The 22,341-nt window shown below is 56.6% G+C and overlaps 1 gene segment (V, D, J or C); it reads left to right on the top strand.

The window, feature by feature from the left end:
- The window catches only part of LOC130707672 (immunoglobulin heavy constant mu-like), a 108,748-nt gene extending 87,140 nt beyond the window's left edge, over nucleotides 1–21,608 (top strand). Inside the window, 7 exon segments of the C gene segment in view lie at nucleotides 11,911–11,947; nucleotides 17,286–17,603; nucleotides 17,678–18,013; nucleotides 18,248–18,565; nucleotides 18,720–19,052; nucleotides 21,319–21,434; nucleotides 21,519–21,608. Of these exon segments, the coding sequence occupies nucleotides 11,911–11,947; nucleotides 17,286–17,603; nucleotides 17,678–18,013; nucleotides 18,248–18,565; nucleotides 18,720–19,052; nucleotides 21,319–21,434; nucleotides 21,519–21,527 (1,467 nt within the window).
- The last annotated feature ends 733 nt before the right edge of the window (nucleotides 21,609–22,341 follow it).

Genomic DNA, 22,341 nt, shown 5'->3' with positions numbered 1-22,341 from the left:
CTGGTGGGCAGGACCATGTCCGGTGGTGTGTTTGGAGTATCTGTGAACTTAGTATGATTTTCGGCATTCTCTCTGCTAAGGGGTGGGGTTGTGTTCATGTCTTGCTAGTTATTTGGCATGGGGTGTCCTGCAGTGGAGATTGCTGGTCATTCAGTGGAGCTGGGTCTTAGCATTGAGATGGAGATCTCTGGGAGAGCTCTCGCCAATTGATATTATGTGGGGCTGGGAGGTCTGGTGGTCCAGTGTCTTGAACTCGGCTCTCCCACCTCAGGGGTTCAGGCCTGACACCTGGCTGGAGAACCAAGACCCTGTCAGCCACATGGCTCAGAAGAAAAGGGAGAAAAATAAATAAATAAATAAATAAAATAAAATAAAGTTATTAAAAATCAAAATAATTATTAAAATAAAAAAATTTTTAAAGTAATAAAAGAAATTTTTAAAAAAAGAAGAGAGCAAGCAAACCAACAAACAAATCCACCAATGATAACAAACGCTAAAACTAAACTAAGATAAACATATAAATCGGAAACAAGTCAGTCGCATACAGCAAACCCCAAGTCTACGGTTGCTCCCAAAGTCCACATCTCAATTTTGGGATGATTTGTTGTCTATTCAGGTATTCCACAGATGCAGGGTGCATCAAGTTGATTGTGGAGATTTAATCCACTGCTCCTGAGGCTGCTGGGAGAGATTTCCCTTTCTCTTCTTTGTTAGCACAGCTCCTGGGGTTCAGCTTTGGCTTTGGCCCCACCTCTGCATGTAGGTTGCCTGAGGGTGTCTGTTCCCCCCCTCAGGGTGGGGTTAAAAGAGAAGCTGATTAGGGGGCTCTGGCTCACTCAGGCCGGGGGGAGGGAAGGGTACGGAATGCAGGATGAGCCTGCAGCGGCAGAGACCAGCATGACATTACACCAGCCTGATGCACACCGTGTGTTCTCCCAGGGAAGTTGTCCCTGGATCACGGGACCCTGACAGTGGTGGGCTGCACAGGCTTCCAGGAGGGGAGGTGTGGATAGTAACCTGTGCTTACACACAGGCTTCCTGGTGGCTGCAGCAGCAGCCTTAGCGTTTCATGCCCATCTCTGGGGTCCGCACTGATAGCCGTGGCTCGTGCCCGTCTCTGGAGCTCGTTTAGGTGGTGCTCTGAATCCCCTCTCCTCGTGCACCTTAAAACAATTGTCTCTTGCCTCTTAGGCAGTTCCAGACTCTTTCCCGGACTCCCTTCCAGCTAGCTGTGGTGCACTAGCCCCCTTCAGACTGTGTTCACACAGCCCACCCCAGTCCTCTCCCTGGGATCTGACCTCCGAAGCCCAAGCCTCAGCTCTCAGCCCCCACCTGCCCCTGGTGGGTGAGCAGACAAGCCTCTCGGGCTGGTGAGTGCTGGTTGGCATGGATCCTCTGTGAGGGAATCTCTCCGCTTTGCCCTCCGCACCCCTGTTGCTGCGCTCTCCTCCGTGGCTCCGAAGCTGCCACCCCGCCACCCCTCGTCTCCACCAGTGAAGGGCCTTCCTAGTGTGTGGAAACTTTTCCTCCTTCACAGCTCCCTCCCAGAGGTGCAGGTCCCATCCTTATTTTTTTGTCTCTGTTTTTTCTTTTTTCTTTTGTCTTACCCTTGTACGTGGGAAGTTTCTTGCCTTTTGGGATGCCTGAGGTCTTCTGCTGGTGTTCTGTAGGAGTTGTTCCACATGTAGATGTATTTCTGATGTATTTGTGGGGAGGAAGGTGATCTCCACGTCTTACACCTCTGCCATCTTGAAGGTCCCCTCCCTCTTTCATTTCTTATTTTATTTGTGTTCTCTTCCTGCTGAGCCTGGCCAGAGGCTTGTTAATTTTGTTTCCCCTTTTGAAGAACCAGCTTTTGGTTTTATTGAATTTTTTATATTTTTTAACTCCTATTTTACTTATTTCCTCTCTGATATTTATTATTTCCTTCCTTCTACTGACTTTAGGTTTGTTTGTTCTTCTTTTTCTAATTCTTTTAGGTGGTAAGTTAGGTTGTTTATTTGAGATTTTACTTGTTTTTTGAGGAAGGTCTGTATCTCTCTAAACTTCCCTTTAAGAATTGCTTTTGCTGCATCCCATAGATTTTGTATGGCTCTGCTTTCATTGTATTTGTCTCAAGGTATCTTTCAATTTCCTCTTTGATTTCATTGTTGACCCATTGGATTTTAGTAACTTGTTGTTTTGTTTCCACATAATCATGTTTTTCTCATTTCTTTTCCTGTTGTTGATGTCTAATTTCATGCTGCTGTGGTCAGAGAAGATACATGAAATAATTTCTATACTCTTAAATTTGTTGAGGCTTGTTTTGTGCCCTAGTATATGATCAATCCTAAAGAGTGTTCCATGTGTGCTTGAAAAGAATGTGTATTCTGGTTTTTTTGGATGTAATGTCCTGATAATATTAATTAAGTCTAACAGTTTTATTGTATCATTTTGGATCTCTGTTGCTTTATTGATTCTCTGTCTAGAAGATCTGTCCATTGATGTGAGTAGCGTGTTAAAGTCTCCTAGTATTATTCTGTTCCCATTGATTTCTCCCTTTATGTCTGTTAGCATTTGTTTTATGTATTTAGGTGCTCTTATACTACATGCATATATGTTGATGAGTGTAATATCCTCTTCTTGTATTGATCCTTTTATCATTATATAGTGTCCTTCTTTATCTTTCTTTATGGCCTATGTTTTAAAGTCTATTTTGTCTGATATGAGTATTGCAATCCCCACTTTCTTGTCATTTCCTTTTGCATGAAATATCTTTTTCTATCCTTCTCTTTCAATCTATGTGTGTCCTTTGCCCTAAAGTGGGTCTCTGGTAGACAGCATATTGTTGGCTTTTGGTTTCGTAATCCAATCTGCCACTCTATGTCTTTTGATTGGAGCAGTTAATCCATTGACATTTAAGGTAATTTTTGATAGATATGTATTTATGGCCATTTTAAACTTTATTTTCCAGTTGATTCTATATTTCTTCTTGGTTCCTTTTTTTTTTCTTTTTGTCTTCCTTTTTGTGGTTTGATGATTTCCCTTTATATTATGCTTGTGTTCTCTTCTTTTTGGTTTTTGTGAATCTACTGTATGGTTTTGACTTGTGGTTGCCCTGTTTTTCAAGTATGTTAACCCTTTCTTATATCCACTTTCTTTAGACTGATAGTTATGTAAGCACAAACACATTCTTTAAAAAAAAAAAATCTGCATTTTCTTACCCTCCTCCTCCATATTTTATGATTTTGATGTCCTCTTTTACATCTTCATACTTATCATTTTGCTGTTCATTGTGTTTATCATTGCTTTCACAAAAATTTTTTGATTTTTTAACCTGTATACTTGCTTAAGTAATTTGTTTTCCAATTGTGATTTTTCTCTTTCCTATAGCTTCTTACTTCTTTTCTATTTAGAGAAGGTCTTTCAATATTTCTTTTAGGATAGGATTAGTATTGCTGTATTCTTTTAGTTTTTCCTTGTCTGAGAAATTCTTTACCTCTCTTTCTATTCTAAATAATCTTGCTGGGCAGAGTATCTTAGGTTGCAGGTTTTTCCCTTTCAGAACTTTGAATATAACTTGCCACTCCCCTCTAGCCTGCAGTGTTTCTGTAGAGAAATCAGCTGATAGCCTCATGGGGGTTCCCTCATAATTAACCCTTTGTTCTTCTCTTACTGCCTTAGAATCTTCTCTGTATCTTTAACTTTTGTCATTTTAATTATAATATATCTTGGTGTAGGTCTGTTTGTTTTCATCTTGTTTGGAACCCTCTGTGCTTCCTGTATCTGGATGTCTGTTTCCTTCTTTAGGTTTGGGAAGTTTTCAACCATAATTTCTTCAAATACAACTTCAATCCCCTTTTCTCTTTCTTCTCCTTCTGTAATCCCTATTACGTGTAGATTGGCCTGCTTATATTATCCCATATGTCTCTTATATTGCTTTCATTTTTTTCATTTGGCTTTCTGTCTGCTGATTTGATTGGGTAATTTCCACTATTCTGTCCTCCAGGTCACTTATTCTTTCTTCTGCATTATTCATTCTGCTCTTCCTTGCCTTGAGCTCAGCTTTCATCTCAGCAAATGAATTTTCTAATTTTTCTTGGCTCCTCCTTATAGTTTCTAGTTCTTTTTTACAGTAATCTGCATTTCTGCTGATAGCCTTTCTTAATTCCTTCAGTATTTTCATTGCTGACTTTTTGAATTTGGTGTCTGTTAGACTGAAGAGGTCTGTTTCATTTTTTGTTCCTCCAGGGGAATTCTCTTGGTCTTTTAACTGAGAGTGGTTCTTCTGCTTCATTTGGCTTATATTTCTCTTACTCTGTGAGTTTAGGAGAAACAATTATCTACTGTAGTCTCGGAGGGCTATATATGTGGGGGCGTCTCTGTGTAGCTTGTGTGGGTTTAATATTTTTTGGTACATGGGCTGTTTTTAGTGTGGATACCTGCCACCTCTTTCCTCAGTGAGTGTTGGCTGTTATCTCCTTGATAGGAAGTGTGACTGGTGTTGTGGTGACCAGAGCCCGCACTGGATGTTGAGCAGGGCCTCCTCTTTTTGCTCTGTGGTTGTCCCAGCCCTGTTGGGGGAAGGGCCTGCTCCCTAGTTGTTGGAGTAGAAGCCCCCAGATCTGTTTCTGAGCTGCAGTCTAAGGTAGGAGGTATTGGAGTGCGCCCACTGCGAGAGGAGCCACTGAGTATTTCTCCACTGGAGCTGTCCACCAGTAGTGTGCTTTGTGGTGTCACCTGTCACCTGTTGTGCTGGCTCACAAAGTACACTGTTGTTGGCACTGCCCTTGGCCCCACCTCAACTGTGGGGATGCCAGCAATCAGTCCTGGGGTCACTCAGGCATTGTTTTCATAAGGTCACCAGCACAGATCCACTGAAGTCAGGTCCCAGGACCACAGTGGTCATGCACCTGGACCCACTGTGAGTGCTATGGAGGCAGCTCAGACCCAGACCCGGCCCAGCCCCCATGTGCATGTGTCCACAAAGCCCACAGCTGCTAAGGCCAGACCCACCCCAGCCATGGGAGCACCTGTTGTCTGCCTGGGTGTCCTACAGGCACCGAGTTTACAAAACTGGTGGTAGTGGTAAAGTCACAGCTCACACAGCCACGGGAAGAGGTTTCAGCCCTGCTTCCTATGTCACACAGCCCCTGGGGCTCACCTCTGTGAGGGGGTAACCCATTGGCACACACTCCTGGAGCCCACTGAGGTGGTGTCCTGTCTAGTGCATGGAGAAAGAGGCTGCTATGGCATATCCCACCCCACTCTTCCCTTCATGTGCCACTTAACAATGGTACTTAGCTTCTATGGCAGACCCAGTCTTCTTCCTCATACACCCTGGTTGTGGCCGCACCACACTCCAGCCCCCTCAGGCTGTCTCCACGCAGCCAACACCAGTCCTCTCCCCAGGTCTGACCTCCAAAGCCTGACCTTCAGCATCCAGCCCCTGCCTATACCAGCAGAAGCACGTCTCAGACTGGGGCACTCAGAGCAATGGCAAGGACTGTCTGTACAGGTCTCTCTCTGTTCTGCCTGCCACAGACCAGTTGCTGCGCTCTCCTCCAAACCTCTGAAACCCCCCTCCACCGCATGCCGGCTGATCTCACTGGTGAGGGGGCTTCCCAGGGTGTGGGAACATTTCCTCTTTTACAGCTTCTTCCCAGGGGTGCAGGTCACAGCCCGCTTCCTCTTTTTTTCTCTTCTTTTGTTCTACCCGGTTATGTGGAGATCTTTCTTGTCCTTTCAGGTGTCTGAGGTCTCTTCCAGTGCTCAGTAGAGTGTTCTGTGAGAATTGTTCCATATGTAGGTGGTTTTGATGTATCTGTAGGAGGAGGTGAGCTCCACATTCTTCTACTCCGCCATCTTGATTCCCTCTTTGTTATCCGTCTTTTTATAGACGAGGGAACTCAAGGCTCAGGGCATTTATGTGAGTTTTCCAGGGGAAGGCTGTAGTAAATGTTGACCCTGTGTCTGCGACTCTGCAGACACAGAAGTCCTGATCCTTCCTGCTGCAAGAGGAGTGGCTCAGGTCCACACACTGCAGGGGCTGCAGGGAGCTGGTGTGGCTCAGAGCAGATGCAGCACCACCAGCAGAAAAGCAACTCACCATATGTGGGCTAACTGCAGTGGGTCAGTGATGGAGGGGGCGGCACATTTGGATATGAAGGCCAGCACATCATCAGGTCTTCAGAGGGGGGTCTTCCTGTTCTGGAATCTGAGGGAGCCGTGTTTCCTGGTTCTGTTCATCCCGAGACCTCATCCACAGAAAAGCCACTTTCTCCAGCACAGTGTGGGTGCCAGAACCAACGGTCATTGGGAGCCTTCCAAGAATTCCAAGGGCGATTTGCTCTTCTCCCTTCCCTTCACCTTCAGCTGGAAATTTACGATGGCAGGAGTCTGTGGGAACAATGTGGAAGGAGTTCATGGCAGGAAAGAACCTCAAACTCCAAGTCAAGACAGCCCTCAGGAGAAAAGCTGGCAAACTGCCTCAAACATGCATAAGGCTTGGCAATGCAAACAAATGCATGCAAGCAAATGCACACAGCAATGACGGGGCCATTTGTCGGGCATCCCTCCCTGTCCTGTATGGTGAGGGTGAGTGCCTGACACCCTTGGCCCCACCTAAGGCTGTAGATGCCCCCTCTGGGGACTGTTGGCCAAGCACTGACCTTGGCCTGATGTACTGTAACCTTAGGGCAAAGGAGGGGTGAAGGGGGTGTCATGATCCCTGAGACTCTGTTGAATGTCCAGGTCACTGTACTGAAGGGACAGGCATGTCCCTCTGTCAAAGGCATGCTGCCATCAGGATCTGAACCCCAAGAGCCCCTGCGCCCATCACTGAAAACCCACTGACGTTGCTCCCCCCCTTTCCTGTGGCAGCTCCCAGGGGCAACCAGCCTGTGCCAGGCAGAAAGAAGAGGCTAAAATGAGGTGCTCGTAGAGCAGCTCAGCCTCCCCAGATCTCCCAGACGAGGGTGTTCCCGGGTGCAGGGACGGCACAGTCAGGGGAGGCTGTGGACGCAGCATCGTTCTTGACAATGGAGGTGTGGGAGCAGCCAGGGCTTCCCTTCTTGCATAAAAAGCCAGGCTGCAATGAGAGTGCATTTGCTCCTGCCCTTCCTTCCTGCCGCAGGTGCTGTGGGAGCCCTTCATGCTTCTAACCATGGCAGCAGCTCTGCAGTCATGAGGGAATGGCCAAGACATCCTCAGAGACACAGCCCGCCACCCCCGTATCCTGAGCACTGATCAAGTTCCCACCCCATCTCGTTCCGCAGGGAGGCCAGCCAGCCTTGGTTGTCCTGTTGAAGATCAGGCCTGCTGTCCCCTGTAGCTGCAGGTGTCCTTCCCGTAGAGTGTGGTGACACTCCCAGTCAGTGTTCTCCCCCCAGGACCGTGGGGGAACTTAGGAGACTTCTCAAAACTTTAACCCCCCACTGCCTCTTCTGGGTTGTAGGGATGGAGGGGGGAAGAGGCCAGCAGGCACTAGAATCTTTTGTTCATTTTTTGACTATTGCCTTTTGAAATTTATAGCATGTGTTGGTGCCCCCCTACACACACTTATTAAAATTTTGTTTGTAAGTTGTTACCTTTTTCTTTACCCTTTTTTGCTCATGTCCTTGGGTATTAAAAGAGGTAATTCCTGTTTCTTTTCCTTTTTTTCTTTAAGATTTTTTTTTATGTAGACAATTTTTAAAGTCTTTATTGAATTTGTTACAATATTGCTTCTGTTTTATGTTTTGGTTTTTTTGGCCGTGAGGCATGTGGGATCTTAGCTCCCCAACCAGAGATCGAACCCACACCCTCTTTGCATTGGAAGGTGAAGTCTTAACCACTGGACCGCCAGGGAAGTCCCCCTGTTTCTTTTCCCTTTGGTAACATCTTGCAACTCTTGATTTATTGACTGAAGCAAACACATGCCCTTGTATGCCTTCTGAACTGATAGAAGCACCAAGCACTTTTTCCTCTTGTGTTTTTGCCCATAAGGACCTTCCTTCTGGAGCAAAATGTCCAGAGACCAGTTCCCCAAGGGTGGAGGCCGTCAGAAGCCGAATCTGAGACACAAAGCACTCCCCGCACAAACGTGAGGAAGGTCCTCCTCACTTGCCAAAGCACACCCGCATTCTGGCCATCTGGTCTACCACAGTGCCAGCTCTAGGAAAACAGGACCCTGGAGTGGGATTAGCTCACCAAGACTGCAGGCATGGAGAGCCCTGGGCCCAGCCGCAGCCCCTGCCCTTAAGCAAGGCCTTCGATCACCCAAGGACATGTCATCTCTGACTTCTCCATCTCCTGGACACTGTGATCCAGAAGTTCAAGGAGCACAGGGAATGTTGTTCCCACCTGCCTCCCGTCATGGACATCAAGGCCGAGAGCCATTTGTAGCTCACTGGCTATTTTCTGAAGCAATTGCATGGATGTGTCCTGACTCTAATAAGGCAGCTGTGTGACGAGGGCACCCTGGCCTCAGGGGTCCAGTCCTCAGCTCGACTCCAACTCCTGCTCAGGACAGCCCAGCTGGGAGATGCCTTCCCAGCCACCTGCTCCGGAGTGGGGTGGGGGCACCTTGTGGGACACAGCTGTGGGCAGAAGCTAGGAGACTGACTCAGCATGGCCAATGGGCCCGGTTCTGGCCACCCCATTACAAAGATCCAGACGCCTCACCTGGTACTCGCTGGGGCACACACCTGTAACGCCCATGTCTTTTCTCTGGCACGTGCTTGAAGCGGGTGGGGGCAGGAGCGGCATCCCAGGACTTGGCCACGGGATGCTGTAGCAGGAGCCAAGCCTGGGCATGAGCACAGCCAACTACGTGGCCTGCAGGCTCTGGACTCACCACCGCTGCCCTGACCCAAGTTCTGCACACCATTGCCAGGAAGGGGGGCCGGGGTGGACTTTCTCTGAAGGGCTCAAAAAGCTCTGCTAAAGCCAGATCCTGTCACACCTGGGGGCCAAGAGAACACGCCAGCCACCAAGGGCAGAGCTGCATTCTCCACAGGGTACACGATATTGCAGCCTGGCTGATCCTCTGCTGTGCTGAAGAGACAGGGCCTGGGCTGGGTGGGGCCTGAGACACGGGGCTGGAGGAGAGGGGCTGGCAGGGCACGGTGGGCACCTCCCCTCCCCCAGGCAAAAAAGCAGAGGTGCTGGAAGGCCAGAGCAGACGTTTCCTGGAGGGCCTGGGACAGCCCCACCCCCCATTTCCTTAAAGAGAGACCAGATGCCCTGGAGCAGAGGGTGAGACTCTCAACAAGGCTCCCCATCCTTCAGCCTCTTTGCTGAGCACACAGGCCACCTTTAAATCAGGCTACAGCCAACCACCTGCCATTCTCCTCCAGGCACAGGGCCCAGCCTCTGGGTCTTGGGGTCAGCTGGACTCTCACACACACACACACACACACACACACACACACACACAGACTTCCCCACATGCTATCCACTGACCCCTCCTGCAGCAAGCCTCCAGGGCGTCATCACCCCCTCCCAGCCCCCAGCCATGCCTGTGCCCTTCTGTCCACCCCCAGCAGTGGTCCATGGGTGAGCACGCCTGCCACACTTACACCTGGCCTCGGGGTGCCTGTGAACATCTCCCCTCCGTGAGGGCCCACACTTGGCACACCTGTGGGTCCTGGCACCCCAGCCCCAGGTTCGATGCTGCTGAGTGCAGGCCTCCTCTTCCCCTCCCCCAGGACCCCCCAGGGTCCATGCAGTTCTGGGAGGGGGAATCCACTCCTTTAGACCATCATGCCCCTCCCCTCGCACCTGCCCTCCAGCCGGGGTCATCAAAAGAGCTGAGACCCTCCCCGAGGACCAGCAGCCGGGGGACAGGGCAGGGATCCGGCCCTGTGGGCACACAGTGGTCCAGCCTCAGCACAGCCCCAGCCCCCCTGGAGCCCCGTTCCCACAGAGGACAGCAAAAGGCCTCACAGTGCTAACAAGGGACTGCTGCCAGCGCCACAGCTGCGGCCAGAGAGACCCTGACAGACTCCGCAGGGCACGCCAGCAGGAGCCAGCCGCCTTGCAGGTCAGCAACGGCCCAGGACCCCGCCCACTGCCACGGCAGGGCTTTCTCCACCTGAGAACATAGCTCCAGCGCAGGTGGACGCGAGACAGCCTTGAATATGCTCTCACTTCTAAAAGAAAAAGGAAACCGCACAGGCAGCCTTCAACACTTGGAGGATTATTAGCAGTGGCAAATCATCTGTAACCAGCCCAGGAATGACCGTGGGGACTGGTGGGCAGGGGTCTCCCCTGGGCTCTGTGGCCGACCTGCCCCGGCTCCACCTCACCCGCTGCCCGCCCTCGGGGTTCTGGCTGAGCCAGGAACCGCAGTGCTAGCTGGGGCCGCGGTGATCGACAACTTTACAAAACCCCTGGGCAGAGAGGCCCCAGGGCAGCTGGGTTCTCGCCCTGAGGGCTCACAGCTGGGTGCTCAAGGGGGGTGGGTAGGGAGCCCGAAGAAGGAGTGTCGCGTGCACCATCTGGGAAGGTGAAGGGGCTTTCCAGGTGGGCACGAGATGGGACGCATTCCAGGCAAGGGACTGGGTCCCCGAGGCCTGGGGAAGGGGTACTGGGTTGAGGGGAGCCCAGCTGGGAATCGAGGAGGGGTGAGCGGCCCTGAGCCTCTGAGCAGCAAGCAGCACAGAAGGCGACGCAGGGAAATGTGGCCTCCTGGGGACAAAGCAAGTCAGGCGTCTGGAGGACGTCCAACCCCAGACCACGGGGTGTGGGCAGGAGGGCGCTCGCGGGGGCAGGAGCTTGGCGGTCTCCAAGCAGGGAGCAGACCTTCCGGCTCCTGGGGGCTCCCTGGGGACCCTGGGTGCAGGTCTCTGTGACCCCCAGCACGGGGCCAGCTCACTGTGCCCATATGCTAACTTTGGCCTCTGGGGCCAGGGCACCCTGGTCACCGGCTCCTCGGGTGAGGGTTCCCCAGGGCTGCTCCGCCTGAGCCGCGGGCCAGGTCCCCGGGGTCTGTGGCTGCGCCGCCACTGCCTGAGGGCCAGAGGCCTGGAGCACAGGCAGGGTCCCGGCGCCATTCGGGACCAGGCCTGGGAGCTGACAGAGGCCCTGGAGGCGAGCCAGCTGAGAGCTGGGCCGAGAGGCCCCGGGACAGGGGCGGCTGGGAGGGAGGAGCCCTGAGCAGAGCCTGGCCGGGGGCCGGGGCCTGAGTGCGTCAGGGCAACTAGGACCACTTGAGCGCTTGGGGCCAGGGCACCCTGGTCACCGTCTCCTCGGGTGAGACGGCTCTCTGCCTCCTCTGTCCTGGGCTGGGGGGACGTCTCCAGAGAGTCCTTGGCCCATGTGGGACCCTCAGGGGTCCCCAGGGGAGGCTGCTCCCGAGGCCATCTGCCTCCCCGTCCTGCGGAAATGGGGCCTCTGCTGGCGGAACACAGTCCGGGCCCGGTGGGCTCCACGCCCGGGGCCGCAGGGACCTGGGGGTAGGGCTTCGGGTGGGGCCAGGGGGCTGCCAGGGGCTTGGGTTTTTGTACACCCCCCAACGGGGCCCACGGCATTGTGGCTACACTGGCCCCTGGGGCCAGGGCCTCCTGGTCACCGTCTCCTCAGGTGAGTCCTTGCCAGCCCTCCCGCCTCACTTTCTCTGAGACTTTTTTGCTGCATTTGGGGAGAAACGAGGGTGTCTGGGTCTCAGGTCTAGAGGGCCTGGGGCAGCCTGGGGGGCTCGGAAAGAGGGCCGAGGGGGCCCAGGCTCACCCCAGCGAGGAGCAGAGGGTCCAGACACCCTCTCTGGCTGGGCTCTGCAGCCAGGGCTTTCCCTGGGGGTCTCAGCCACCCTCGGGCTCTGGGCTCCCAAGGTCCCCAGCCCTGCCAGCCACAGTAGGTGCTATGTGAGGTGGTCCGGAGGTCTTGGCCGGCCGCCAGTTCTTGCTTGGGGTCCTGGCATAGTTGTCACAATGTGACTACTGGTTTGAGAACTGGGGCCAGGGGGTCCTGGTCACCGTCTCCTCAGGTGAGTCCTCACCCCCTCCACACTTTCACCGCACTTGGGGAGACCCGCGGTGTCAGGGTCTCAATGTCAGAGGCGCGGGGCACTTTGGAGGACCGGAAAGGGAACCAGGGAGAGGGTCCCCATAAAAGGGGCCCAGAGATGGACCTCCCTGCCCCAAGGACGCCGTGGTGCGGGGACAGACAAGGCAGCTCCTTCGGCTGGTCTGGCCGTCTGATTCGAGCATCACCAGGGGCTTCCGTCAGCTTTCTGGGGCAGGTGGCTGGCTGTTTGTTTGAGGTTGGTTGGACTTCTGAGTTTGAGTTAAGGATTCGTGATTCATGGTCATACAGCCTAGGCGGCCAGTGGTCTGGCTTCTGGGCGCCAGGCTGGGATGTTGGGTCTCCGGGGCAGCCTGGAGGGAGCAGGGCCAGCAGAGGGTTCCGGGGCCCTCCGGATAAGTGACTAGGACGGTCGGCTTCCATGCGGCGCCTGTAGACAGGACAGGTCCCCAGGCACCATGGGGCCGTGCCAGGCCCCCGAGGTTTTTGTGAGGTGAGGCTGGAGATCCCACCACAGTGATTACTGTAGTATGGACATCTGGGGCCAAGGGATCTCTGTCACCGTCTCCGCAGGTAAGAATGGCCCCTCCAGGGCCTTTATTTTCTGCTCCTGTCTCTGGGGTTTTCTGAGCTTCGCCGTCTGGCCCTCAGGACATGTCTGTGTCCACCGGGGGACTGGGCAGACTGGCCAGGAGGGGACCAGGACCAGGTGCCCTAGGGATTTCAGAGCCTCTGGATTTTCTGATGTCTTTCAAAAATTGGAATACTGCCGGCATTCAAGAGGCGGCTGCAGGCGGGAAGGGCCACCTGTGGGGGAGTCCCAGGACCCCCTCGGCGGCAGGACAGTTTGGTCCGTGGCAAGAGATAATTTGGCTGCTACAATCATAGAGTCAGTTGAGGAGTGTGCCTTGTTGATTGTGTTTCTAGAACCCCAGGAATGCCACACGTGGAAGGCATAGTGAAATGTCCTCTTCAGATATGAGGTGTGCTCTGCGTTAGACTGTACTTCAAATTCTTTATTGGTTAGGATTAGAATTGTCTGGGTGAGGATGGACGTGTAGTGTCCCGATCTTGGTGAGAGTGGGGTGCCCCAGCCCCCCGAAAGGAAGAGCCTGGGGAAGTTACAGGTACCGGGTTTCGTGAGGACACTTGTTAAGAGAAAGATACATGTTCATCATAAGAGGCACGCTTATGAAATACTAAAAGACAGGACATCCTTCAAGTGGCTCCTGGTGGTCAGGAAAATTGTGACTTTAGAACATGAGAGACTTTTAATGTATTTTAAATTTTATCATTCAATTAACAACTGTGAATCCTGTCTTTGGGGAGTTGATAGGGGTGCAAGTTTGGCTGAGAAGTAGTAACTCGGTACTGTCGGCCCCCTGCCCTGATTCAGGGCTGAGTTTTGGCAATAATAAATTCGGCTTATTTTTTTAATTAATTGGTGGTTGCTGAGTTAGTCAAGATGGCCGCCTGCGGGGCTGGCCACCTGCAGCAGGTGGCAGGAAGCAGATCAGTCGAGAGTCTATTTTAGGAAGCAAGAAAACACAGTTGGTGAATTTATAGCTTATGGTCACCAAGGTGTGGTTTGGTGATGGTATTGCTCAGCCCCACAAAGCTGAAAGAGTTCCACTGAACACAACACCACCTGGATAATTTGCATTTCTAAAATAAGGCAAAGATGTTGACAGAAACTAGAAGGTTCCCCTTTTAACTATTTGAACTTATTTCAGTTTTAGCTTATCAACTGCTCGTTTATATTCATTTTCAAAGTAACGGTTTAAGAAAGTGAATAGTCTTAGGTGTATTTTATCAATGCATTTGTATAATGTTCTAATGGGGTATGCCTTCAAGGTAATTAATCCCAAACCATCCTCCGATGCCCCAAAGCACTCTTTCCACTATGAGTGTGCCCACAATCTTTAGCCGGTCGATTTTCTCTTCGTGACTAAGAAACACTCTGGTATTCTGATACAGTTGCCTTCCTTTCAGTATTTTTCAAGACCGCTTTTCAGGTATCCAGCTCAGGACAGATTTTAGGTGAAATGTGTGCATTCGTCATGAATTATTTCAGTTAAACATGTTGGTTGGCGGATTGAGAGGAGAGGCAGTCGGGTGTGAGTCCGGAAGGACTCAGGACACTTTGGAAGGGCCGTCTCTGCTCTGGGTCATCAGCCCAGCCAGCTTCTTAGTGGAAGGAGCTCCCGTGGAGGGTCCGAGAGCGGGTACCCCCAGGCCCGCCGTGGCCGGGGGTCTCCTGGGACCGCCCGGAACAGGGGATGGCAGTCCTGGCTTCTGCCACCGGCCAGTGGGCTAGTGGTGAATCAGCCGTTTTTAAGGGATTTGGAGGAATTCTGCCAGGCCAAAGACCCCACGGGACTTGCCAGTGACCGGGAGCCTGAGAAGGTAAGAGGAAGGCAGCCAGCACTGCCAGATTTGCTGCTCCGGGAAATCTGCATGAAATGTTTTTGTTTTCACTTGAAGGGGAATCAGTCTTTAACTATCGCCTGTGTGGGTCCCGGTGCTTCACACACACAGGGCACTCCTTACCGTGTCCTCACTTAAGTGGGAAACGCGGCTCTGGGTTTTAGATCGTTGCTGTGCCCTGGAAAGCAGCCTCTGCTTTCTGCAGAGCTTTGGGATAAAGCACAACTGCGAGCGGCAATTCAGATAAAATGCGTTTCCCGTCATTGTTAATGAGGACTTTCCTGGAGGGAATCTAGTCAAGTCGGACTCATTTGAGAGCCGGGGGTGAGGAGGAATTTGGGCCAAGGGCATGTGCCCAGGAAGGCCAAGGCGCCGAGGGCAGCGTCCCCAAGGCTCTCCTCTCCCCGGAGAAGCAACGCTGCCCATTCCAGAGAGACTGGGACCTTCCTTCTGATGCTGGCACATGCGCCGCGGCTCTTGCAAGATGCTTTAGGGAATGTAAAGTCGCCAGCAAGCGTTTTCCCCAGTAGCTGAGGAAGGGGGTGACTGCCGCTGCTGGGAGCCAAAGCCGGCTGGGCCTGGGGCAGGCACGGAGGGATCGGGCACCCAGTGGACAAGGGAGGACAGGGGCCCCGAGGAGCAGAGAGAGCAAGAGGCACAAAGGGACCGACCCCGGGCCCAGCCCAGCTGTGCGGGATTCCTGCACGAGGTGCCTTAGCCGAGGCAAGTGGGTCTGGCGCTTTCTGGCTAGAACCACTGGGCTTTCAGGACTGTGCAGGGCTACCCTGGGCTGCCCATAGCAGGCCTGAGCTGAGCTGGACAAAACCGGACTGAACCGGGCTTTCTGAGCTGAGCTGGATTGGACTGAGCTGAGCTGGGTTTAGTGGGGCTGAGTGGGGCTGAACTGAGCTGGGCTGGGCTGTGAAGAGCCGGGCTGAGCCAGGCTGGGCTGAACTGGGCTGAGCTGGGCTGAGCTGGGCTGAGCTGGGCTGAGCTGAGCTGGGCTGAGCTGAGCCGGGCTGAGCCGGGCTGAGCTGAGCCGGGCTGAGCTGGGCTGGGCTGAGCTGAGCTGGGCTGGGCTGGGCTGGGCTGAGCTGAGCTGGGCTGAGCTCAGCTGGGCTGAGCTGGGCTGAGCCGGGCTGAGCTGAGCTGGGCTGAGCGGAGCTGGGCTGAGCCGGGCTGAGCGGAGCTGGGCTGAGCCGGGCTGAGCTGAGCCGGGCTGAGCTGGGCTGGGCTGGGCTGAGCTGAGCTGAGCTGAGCCGGGCTGAGCTGAGCTGGGCAGGGATGGGCTGGGCTGAGCTGGGCTGAGCTGGGCTGAGCTGAGCTGAGCTGGGCTGAGCTGGGCTGGGCTGGGCTGAGCCGGGCTGGGCTGAGCTGAGCTGGGCTGGGCTGGGCTGAGCTGGGCTGAGCTAGGCTGGGCTGGGCTGGGCTGGGCTGAGCTGGGCTGGGCTGAGCTGGGCTGAGCTGGGCTGGGCTGAGCTGGGCTGGGCTGAGCTGAGCTGAGCTGGGCTGAGCTGGGCTGAGCTGGGCTGGGCTGGGCTGAGCTGAGCTGAGCTGGGCTGAACTGGGTTGAGCTGGGCTGAGCTGGGCTGAACTGAGCTGAGCTGGGCTGAACTGGGTTGAGCTGGGCTGAGCTGAGCTGGGCTGAGCTGGGCTGAGCTGAGCTGGGCTGAGCTGGGCTGAGCTGGGCTGAGCTGAGCTGAGCTGGGCTGAGCTGGGCTGAGCTGAGCTGAGCTGGGCTGAGCTGGGCTGAGCTGAGCTGGGCTGGGCTGGGCTGGGCTGAGCTGGGCTGGGCTGGGCTGGGCTGAGCTGAGCTGGGCTGGGCTGGGCTGGGCTGGGCTGAGCTGGGCTGAGCTGAGCTGGGCTGGGCTGAGCTGAGTTGGGCTGGGCTAAGCTGGGCTGAGCTGAGCTGGGCTGGGCTGAGCTGGGCTGAGCTGAGCTGGGCTGGGCTGAGCTGGGCTGAGCTGAGCTGGGCTGGGCTGAGCTGGGCTGAGCTGGGCTGGGCTGAGCTGAGCTAGGCTGAGCTGAGCTGGGCTGGGCCGGGCCGGGCCGAGCCGAGCTGGGCTGAGCTGAGCTGGGCTGGGCTGAGCTGGGCTGAGCTGAGCTGGGCTGGGCTGGGCCAAGCCGAGCTGGGCTGAGCTGGGCTGGGCTGGGCTGGGCTGAGTTGAGCTGGACTGAGCTGGGCTGGGCTGAGCTGGGCTGAGCTGAGCTGAGCTGAGCTGGGCTGAGCTGAGCTGAACTAGGCTGAGCTGGGTTGGGCTGAGCTGGGTTGTCCTGGGCTGAACTAGACTGAGTTGGGCTGGGCTGAGCTGGTCTGAACTGGGCTGAGCTGGGCTGAACTGGGTTGAGCTGAGTTGAGCTGAGTTGAGCTGAGCTGGGTTGAACTGCACTGAAGTGGGCTGAGCTGGGTTGAACTGCACTGAACTGGGCTGAGTTGAGCTGAACTGGGCTGAGCGGGGCTGGGTTGACCAAGGGAGGCTGAGATGGGTCAGCAGAAAAGCACTGGCTGGGCTGGCTTGACTTGGACAGTTGGCGCCCTGCTTTGGGATGGTTACCCTCAGCTGAGCCCTGGGAGTCTAGCTGGGCTAGCTGGCCACGCTGGACCGTCCTGGCTGGCTCTGGGCTGACCTCAGTGACCTGCTTGTGCCGAGGGCTGGCGGAGCTGAGTCTGCATCGTTCTCACTGATGGCATTCGGACCCTCCCTCCGACTCCAGAGCCCCAGGCTGGGCCCGGTGTGGCTGAGCCAGGGGCACTGAGGGCGCCACTGCCCCAGAGGGAAGGCGGGGCTGCCCGGACCCCCGACCGACCGGCAGGGCATGAGAGACACTTCTCACGCCCCCTGTCTCTTTTGTCCTCTCTCTCGGGTCCTCAGGGAGCCCATCTGCCCCGACTCTCTTCCCCCTGGTCTCCTGCGTGAGCGCCCTGTCTGATGAGAACCCGATGGCCCTGGGCTGCCTGGCCCGGGACTTCCTGCCCAGCTCCATCAGCTTCTCCTGGAGCTACCAGAACAACAGCGGGGTCAGCGGCCAGAGCGTCCAGAGCTTCCCAGCCGTCCTGAGGGAGGGCAAGTACGCAGCCTCCTCCCAGGTGCTCCTGCCCGCCTCAAGCATCCCCCAGGGGTCCGAAGAGCACCTGCTGTGCAGAGTCCAGCACCCCAATGGCGAAGGGTTCGTGGAAGTGCCTGTCCCAGGTGAGCCGGGCTCCTCCCGCAGCCGGGGGCGGGGGTCAGGCCAGGCCCAGCTGACGCCTTCTCCTTCTCAGCAGGGCCGACACATCCACTGCCTCCCAATGTGAGTGTCTTCATCCCCCCCCGAGACGCCTTCTCCGGCACTCCCCAGCGCACGTCCAGGCTCATCTGCCAGGCCACAGACTTCAGCCCCAAACAGATCTCCTTGTCCTGGTTTCGTGATGGAAAGCGGGTGGTGTCTGGCATCAGTGAAGGCCCGGTGGAGACTGTACAGTCCTCGCCCATGACCTTCAGGACCTACAGCATGCTGACCATCACGGAGAGCGAGTGGCTCAGCCAGAGCGTGTTCACCTGTGAGGTGGAGCACAGCGGGATGACCTTCCAGAAGAACGTGTCCTCTGTGTGCGGCCCCTGTGAGTGCAGCCCCCGGGGTGGGGGGGACCCTCACACACAGGTCTGCAGACACCGCCCCCGACGTCCCAGCAGCTCCCTGAGCCTTGGCTTCTCAGAGCGGCCAAGGGCAGGGAGGGGCTGTGTGCAGGGCAGCTGGGGGCTCACGAGGGGCTCGGCCAACTCGGCACCTGCTCTATGGGCTGAACTATTCCTCCATCTGATTTCACTCCAACCAACTCTCTTCCCACCTCCAGTCCATGACACCCCCATCAGGATCTTCACCATCCCCCCGTCCTTCGCTGGCATCTTCCTCACCAAGTCAGCCAAGCTTTCCTGCCTGGTCACAGACCTGACCACCTATGACAGCCTGAGCATCTCCTGGACCCGCCAGGACGGCGAGGCCCTGCAGACCCTCACCAACATCTCTGAGAGCCACCCCAATGGCACGTTCAGTGCCGTGGGTGAGACCTCTGTGTGCGTGGAGGACTGGGAGTCTGGAGACGGGTTCACGTGCACGGTGACCCACACAGATCTGCCCTCGCCGCTGAAGCGCAGCATCTCCAGGCCCAAAGGTAAGCCTGCTCTGGCTTCCTTCCCGGGCTCTCCCACGGCTTCTGGGGTCTGAGGACAGCGAGGCAGGACCAGGAGAGCCCCTGCGCTCCCCGTTGTCCAGGACGGACCCCTCTCGCCCCCAACCCGCTCTCACCACCGTGTCTCCCCCCGCAGAGGTCGCCAAGCACATGCCGTCCGTGTACGTGCTGCCACCAGCGCGGGAACAGCTGAGCCTGCGGGAGTCCGCCTCCGTCACCTGCCTGGTGAAGGGCTTCTCGCCCGCGGACGTGTTCGTGCAGTGGCTGCAGAAGGGGCAGCCCATGTCCTCCGACAAGTACGTGACCAGTGCCCCGGCGCCCGAGCCCCAGGCCCCCGGCTTGTACTTCGTGCACAGCATCCTGACGGTGAGCGAGGAGGACTGGAACAGCGGGGAGACCTACACCTGCGTCGTGGGCCACGAGGCCCTGCCCCACATGGTGACCGAGAGGACCGTGGACAAGTCCACCGGTAAACCCACCCTGTACAACGTGTCGCTGGTCATGTCTGACACGGCCAGCACCTGCTACTGACCACCCGGCTGCCCGCTCAGGCCGGGGCCAGAGCCCCTGGGCAACCGTCGCTGTGTGTGTGCATGTGTGCGTGCAAACTAACCATGTCAGTGGGTGAGATGTTGCATTTTATAAAAATTAGAAATAAAAAGATCCGTTCAAAAGATGCTGGTTGTGAGTGAGCAATGCTCTCCCTGCGGGGGCCATGGCTGTGCTGCCCCCGCCCAGCAGACCGCCCTCCCCCACTGTCCCCGCCCCTGCCTCCCCACGGGCCTCTGACCCACCCCTGGAAGCCCTGGTGCTCCTTGCAGAATGCTCACAGCAAGCCAAGCCTATACTCACTGCTCCTCTAGCTGCTTCTATGGCCACACCGGGGGCACACGGGTGTGCAACACATGCACGTGCATGCACACACACAGCCACATACATACATGCAGAGACACACATGCACGTGGGCACGCACACAGAGAGACACGTGTGCACACACACATGCACAGACACGGACACACAGACAGGCACACACATGGACAGAGACATGGATGCACGTGACACAGACACAAATGTGATGGACATGGGCACACACACACACACAGGCACACACACACACAGGCACACACACACACAGGCACACACACACAGGCACACACACGCAAAAACGTGGACACACAGAGACACACACAGATACACAGGTACACGCACACTCACACACATGCACGCACAGTCACGGGCACACATAGGCACGTGCACATGGGCGCTCACACACAGACACACATGCGTGCTCGTGGATAAGTCGTGAGCATGCAGACACACACTGAGACATGCACACACAGACATATGGACACATACACACAGACGTGCTCGTGCTTGTGCACACACACGAATCATGGCACACGCACAGGCTTACACACATGGACACGGACGCCGACCCTCGCACAGCCATCATCGCTCGGTGCCTTTGGCAGGCGCGCCCGCCCCCCCCAGCGGTGTTCCTCTGCACCCCTATGGCTGCCGCGCGTCACGCCCAAGCTCTGCTTGTCCTTCTGTCTCAGCTTGGGGGCGTGTCCACAGGCCGGCCCAGCCTGGACTCCTGCCATGGCCACCGTCCCAGCCCCAGGGTAGCGGGCTCCGAGGCCCACCGTGGCCCAGCCGGCTTCAGGTCCTCAGGACGGCGCGGGCCCGGGCCCCGGAGGGGTGCCTCTCCCGGTCCAGGCCCTCGTGAGGGCGGCAGCGTCCCCACCCCCGCCCCCTGCGAAGAGGCAGTGGGAGGCACGCAGAACCGCGAGGTAGGGGAGCCGTCCCAGGAGGGGCCTCCTTGGAGTAGGAAGCTGCAGGGGCCCTGTCTGCAAACACTGGCCTGGAAATGGTGGGCACAGCGCCGGGTGGGCAGGGAGAGGAGTGGGGGCTGAGCAGGTCTCCTGGGTCCAGCTCACCGCCGCCCCTCCAGGCCGCCTCCCGACCCTCCCGGGCTCCTGGCCCTTTAGGGGCCTGAGCCCCAGATGACCCCAGGGTCCATCAGTGCAGGGGCTGCAGACCCCACAGAATGTCCTCCGCCTGTCGTCCTAATGTCACCCTCCCTGGGGGCTCAGGGGTCTGTCTGGCCCCTTGGTCCCCCAGCCTTGAGTGCTGATGGGGCAGACAAGCCAGCCAGCGCCCCACACGGCCTCTCCCGTGTGCCATTGGCCCCAAGAAGGAGAGGGAGGGAGGCTGGAAGGACGGGCCCCTCAGCACAGAGAGCCGCCTGCCCCCGGTGCTGGTCCTCACTGGCCGGGGGGCCCACCCCAAACTTCAGGGGACAGGACCCCCACCCCCTGCCTCTCAGCCCCAAGTGGTCCTACGACCTCCAGGGGAGTCCAGGACACCGAGGGCCACTCCACTGGCCCCGGCACAGGCCACACCCCGTGTGTGCGTGTGCTGCTCGGTCGTGCTCTCTGCCACCCCAGGTCTCCTGGGACAAGGTGCCCAGGGTCGCCTCCCTGCTCAGCTTGGGCCACGCTCTGCACCTGCCCAGCCCGGATCGGGTGGTCAGTGGCCTGCCATGCCTGCCCGAGACCCCGCCTGACAAGCCCACAGCGGGGCTGGCACGGGAGTGCACGTGCCCTCCCGCCCACCCGCCTGCTTCTGCCGTGCCCCCAGCGCTCCCGGTGGGCCGCACGGCCGAGGGGCAGCCAGGGTGGGCTCTGCGGGTGTCGCGGCCGAGCTGACCCACTGTGCCGTGTCTCCTGCAGAGGGCGAAGTGAGCGCCGAGGAAGAAGGCTTCGAGAACCTCAACACCATGGCCTCCACCTTCATTGTCCTCTTCCTCCTGGGCCTCTTCTACAGCACCACGGTCACCCTGTTCAAGGTGGGCCGCCTGGCCGCGGGGAGCGGGTGGCGCATGACCCCCGGGGACCCCCACCCCCACTCACGCAGTCTCTGTCACCTGCAGGTGAAGTGACGGCCAGCCAAGGACGTGGGGGACCAGAGACGGAACGAGAAGGGAGCTGCCTTGGGGCCAGGGTCCCCGGCCCGCATGGGTTGTCCACTTGTACTGAAATCTTCCCCATGTCCCTCTACAGCTTCAAGCTCTAAGAAACCGGCTTCTCCCGACGTGGCCAAATGCCGTGGCCAAGCATGGAGCCTGCAGCCGTGGGCTCTGCCCGGCCCTGCTTTGCAATGTCTTGCTTGTGGCCTTGAAATAAATATGTACATTTTATCTTGTGATACTGCTTCCTTGTGAAGGGTTTTTCCCAAGCCACACTCCTGTGTGTTGTGCATCCCGAGAGCTGACCCCAGTTCCAAAGGGCTCGTGGGAAAGGGCCGTGCGTCTCCTCCCAGGCCCATGGGGGACGTGCCAGGCCGGGTCTCGGGGCTGATCCAGAGGAAGAAAGACGGCCGAGCTGGAGAGGACCCCCGGGCTGGTCTCCCAGCGCAGCCTGAGCTGGGGCCCCTGTGTGCATCCGCGGGGACGCCGCCACGAGCCCCACGTGAGGCCTTGTCACTCTGTCTCTGTTCCTAGCAAGCCCAGCCACAGGAGGGCTTGTCCGACCTTGGGAGTGCCTGGTGTGTGCGGGTGGGACTCAGGAGGGGCGCCCAGCACGTGTGCAGCTACCGCGCGCCCTGCAGACGGTGACGGAGCTCGGAAGCGGGCGCAGAAGTCTCGGGTGAAACAGCCGGGAGAGGCACAGAGGAAAGGCCCAGAAAGGGGGACAGCTGGCAGGAGGTAGGGGAGCCAGGAATTAGCGCTCGGAGACGGGAGCTGAGCCAGGCGA

This window comes from Balaenoptera acutorostrata, chromosome 3, assembly GCF_949987535.1.
Source record: "Balaenoptera acutorostrata chromosome 3, mBalAcu1.1, whole genome shotgun sequence".
Lineage (NCBI taxonomy): Eukaryota > Metazoa > Chordata > Mammalia > Artiodactyla > Balaenopteridae > Balaenoptera > Balaenoptera acutorostrata.
Note: the sequence above shows the minus strand (reverse complement) of the source record. Positions and strands in the feature narration are given on the sequence as shown.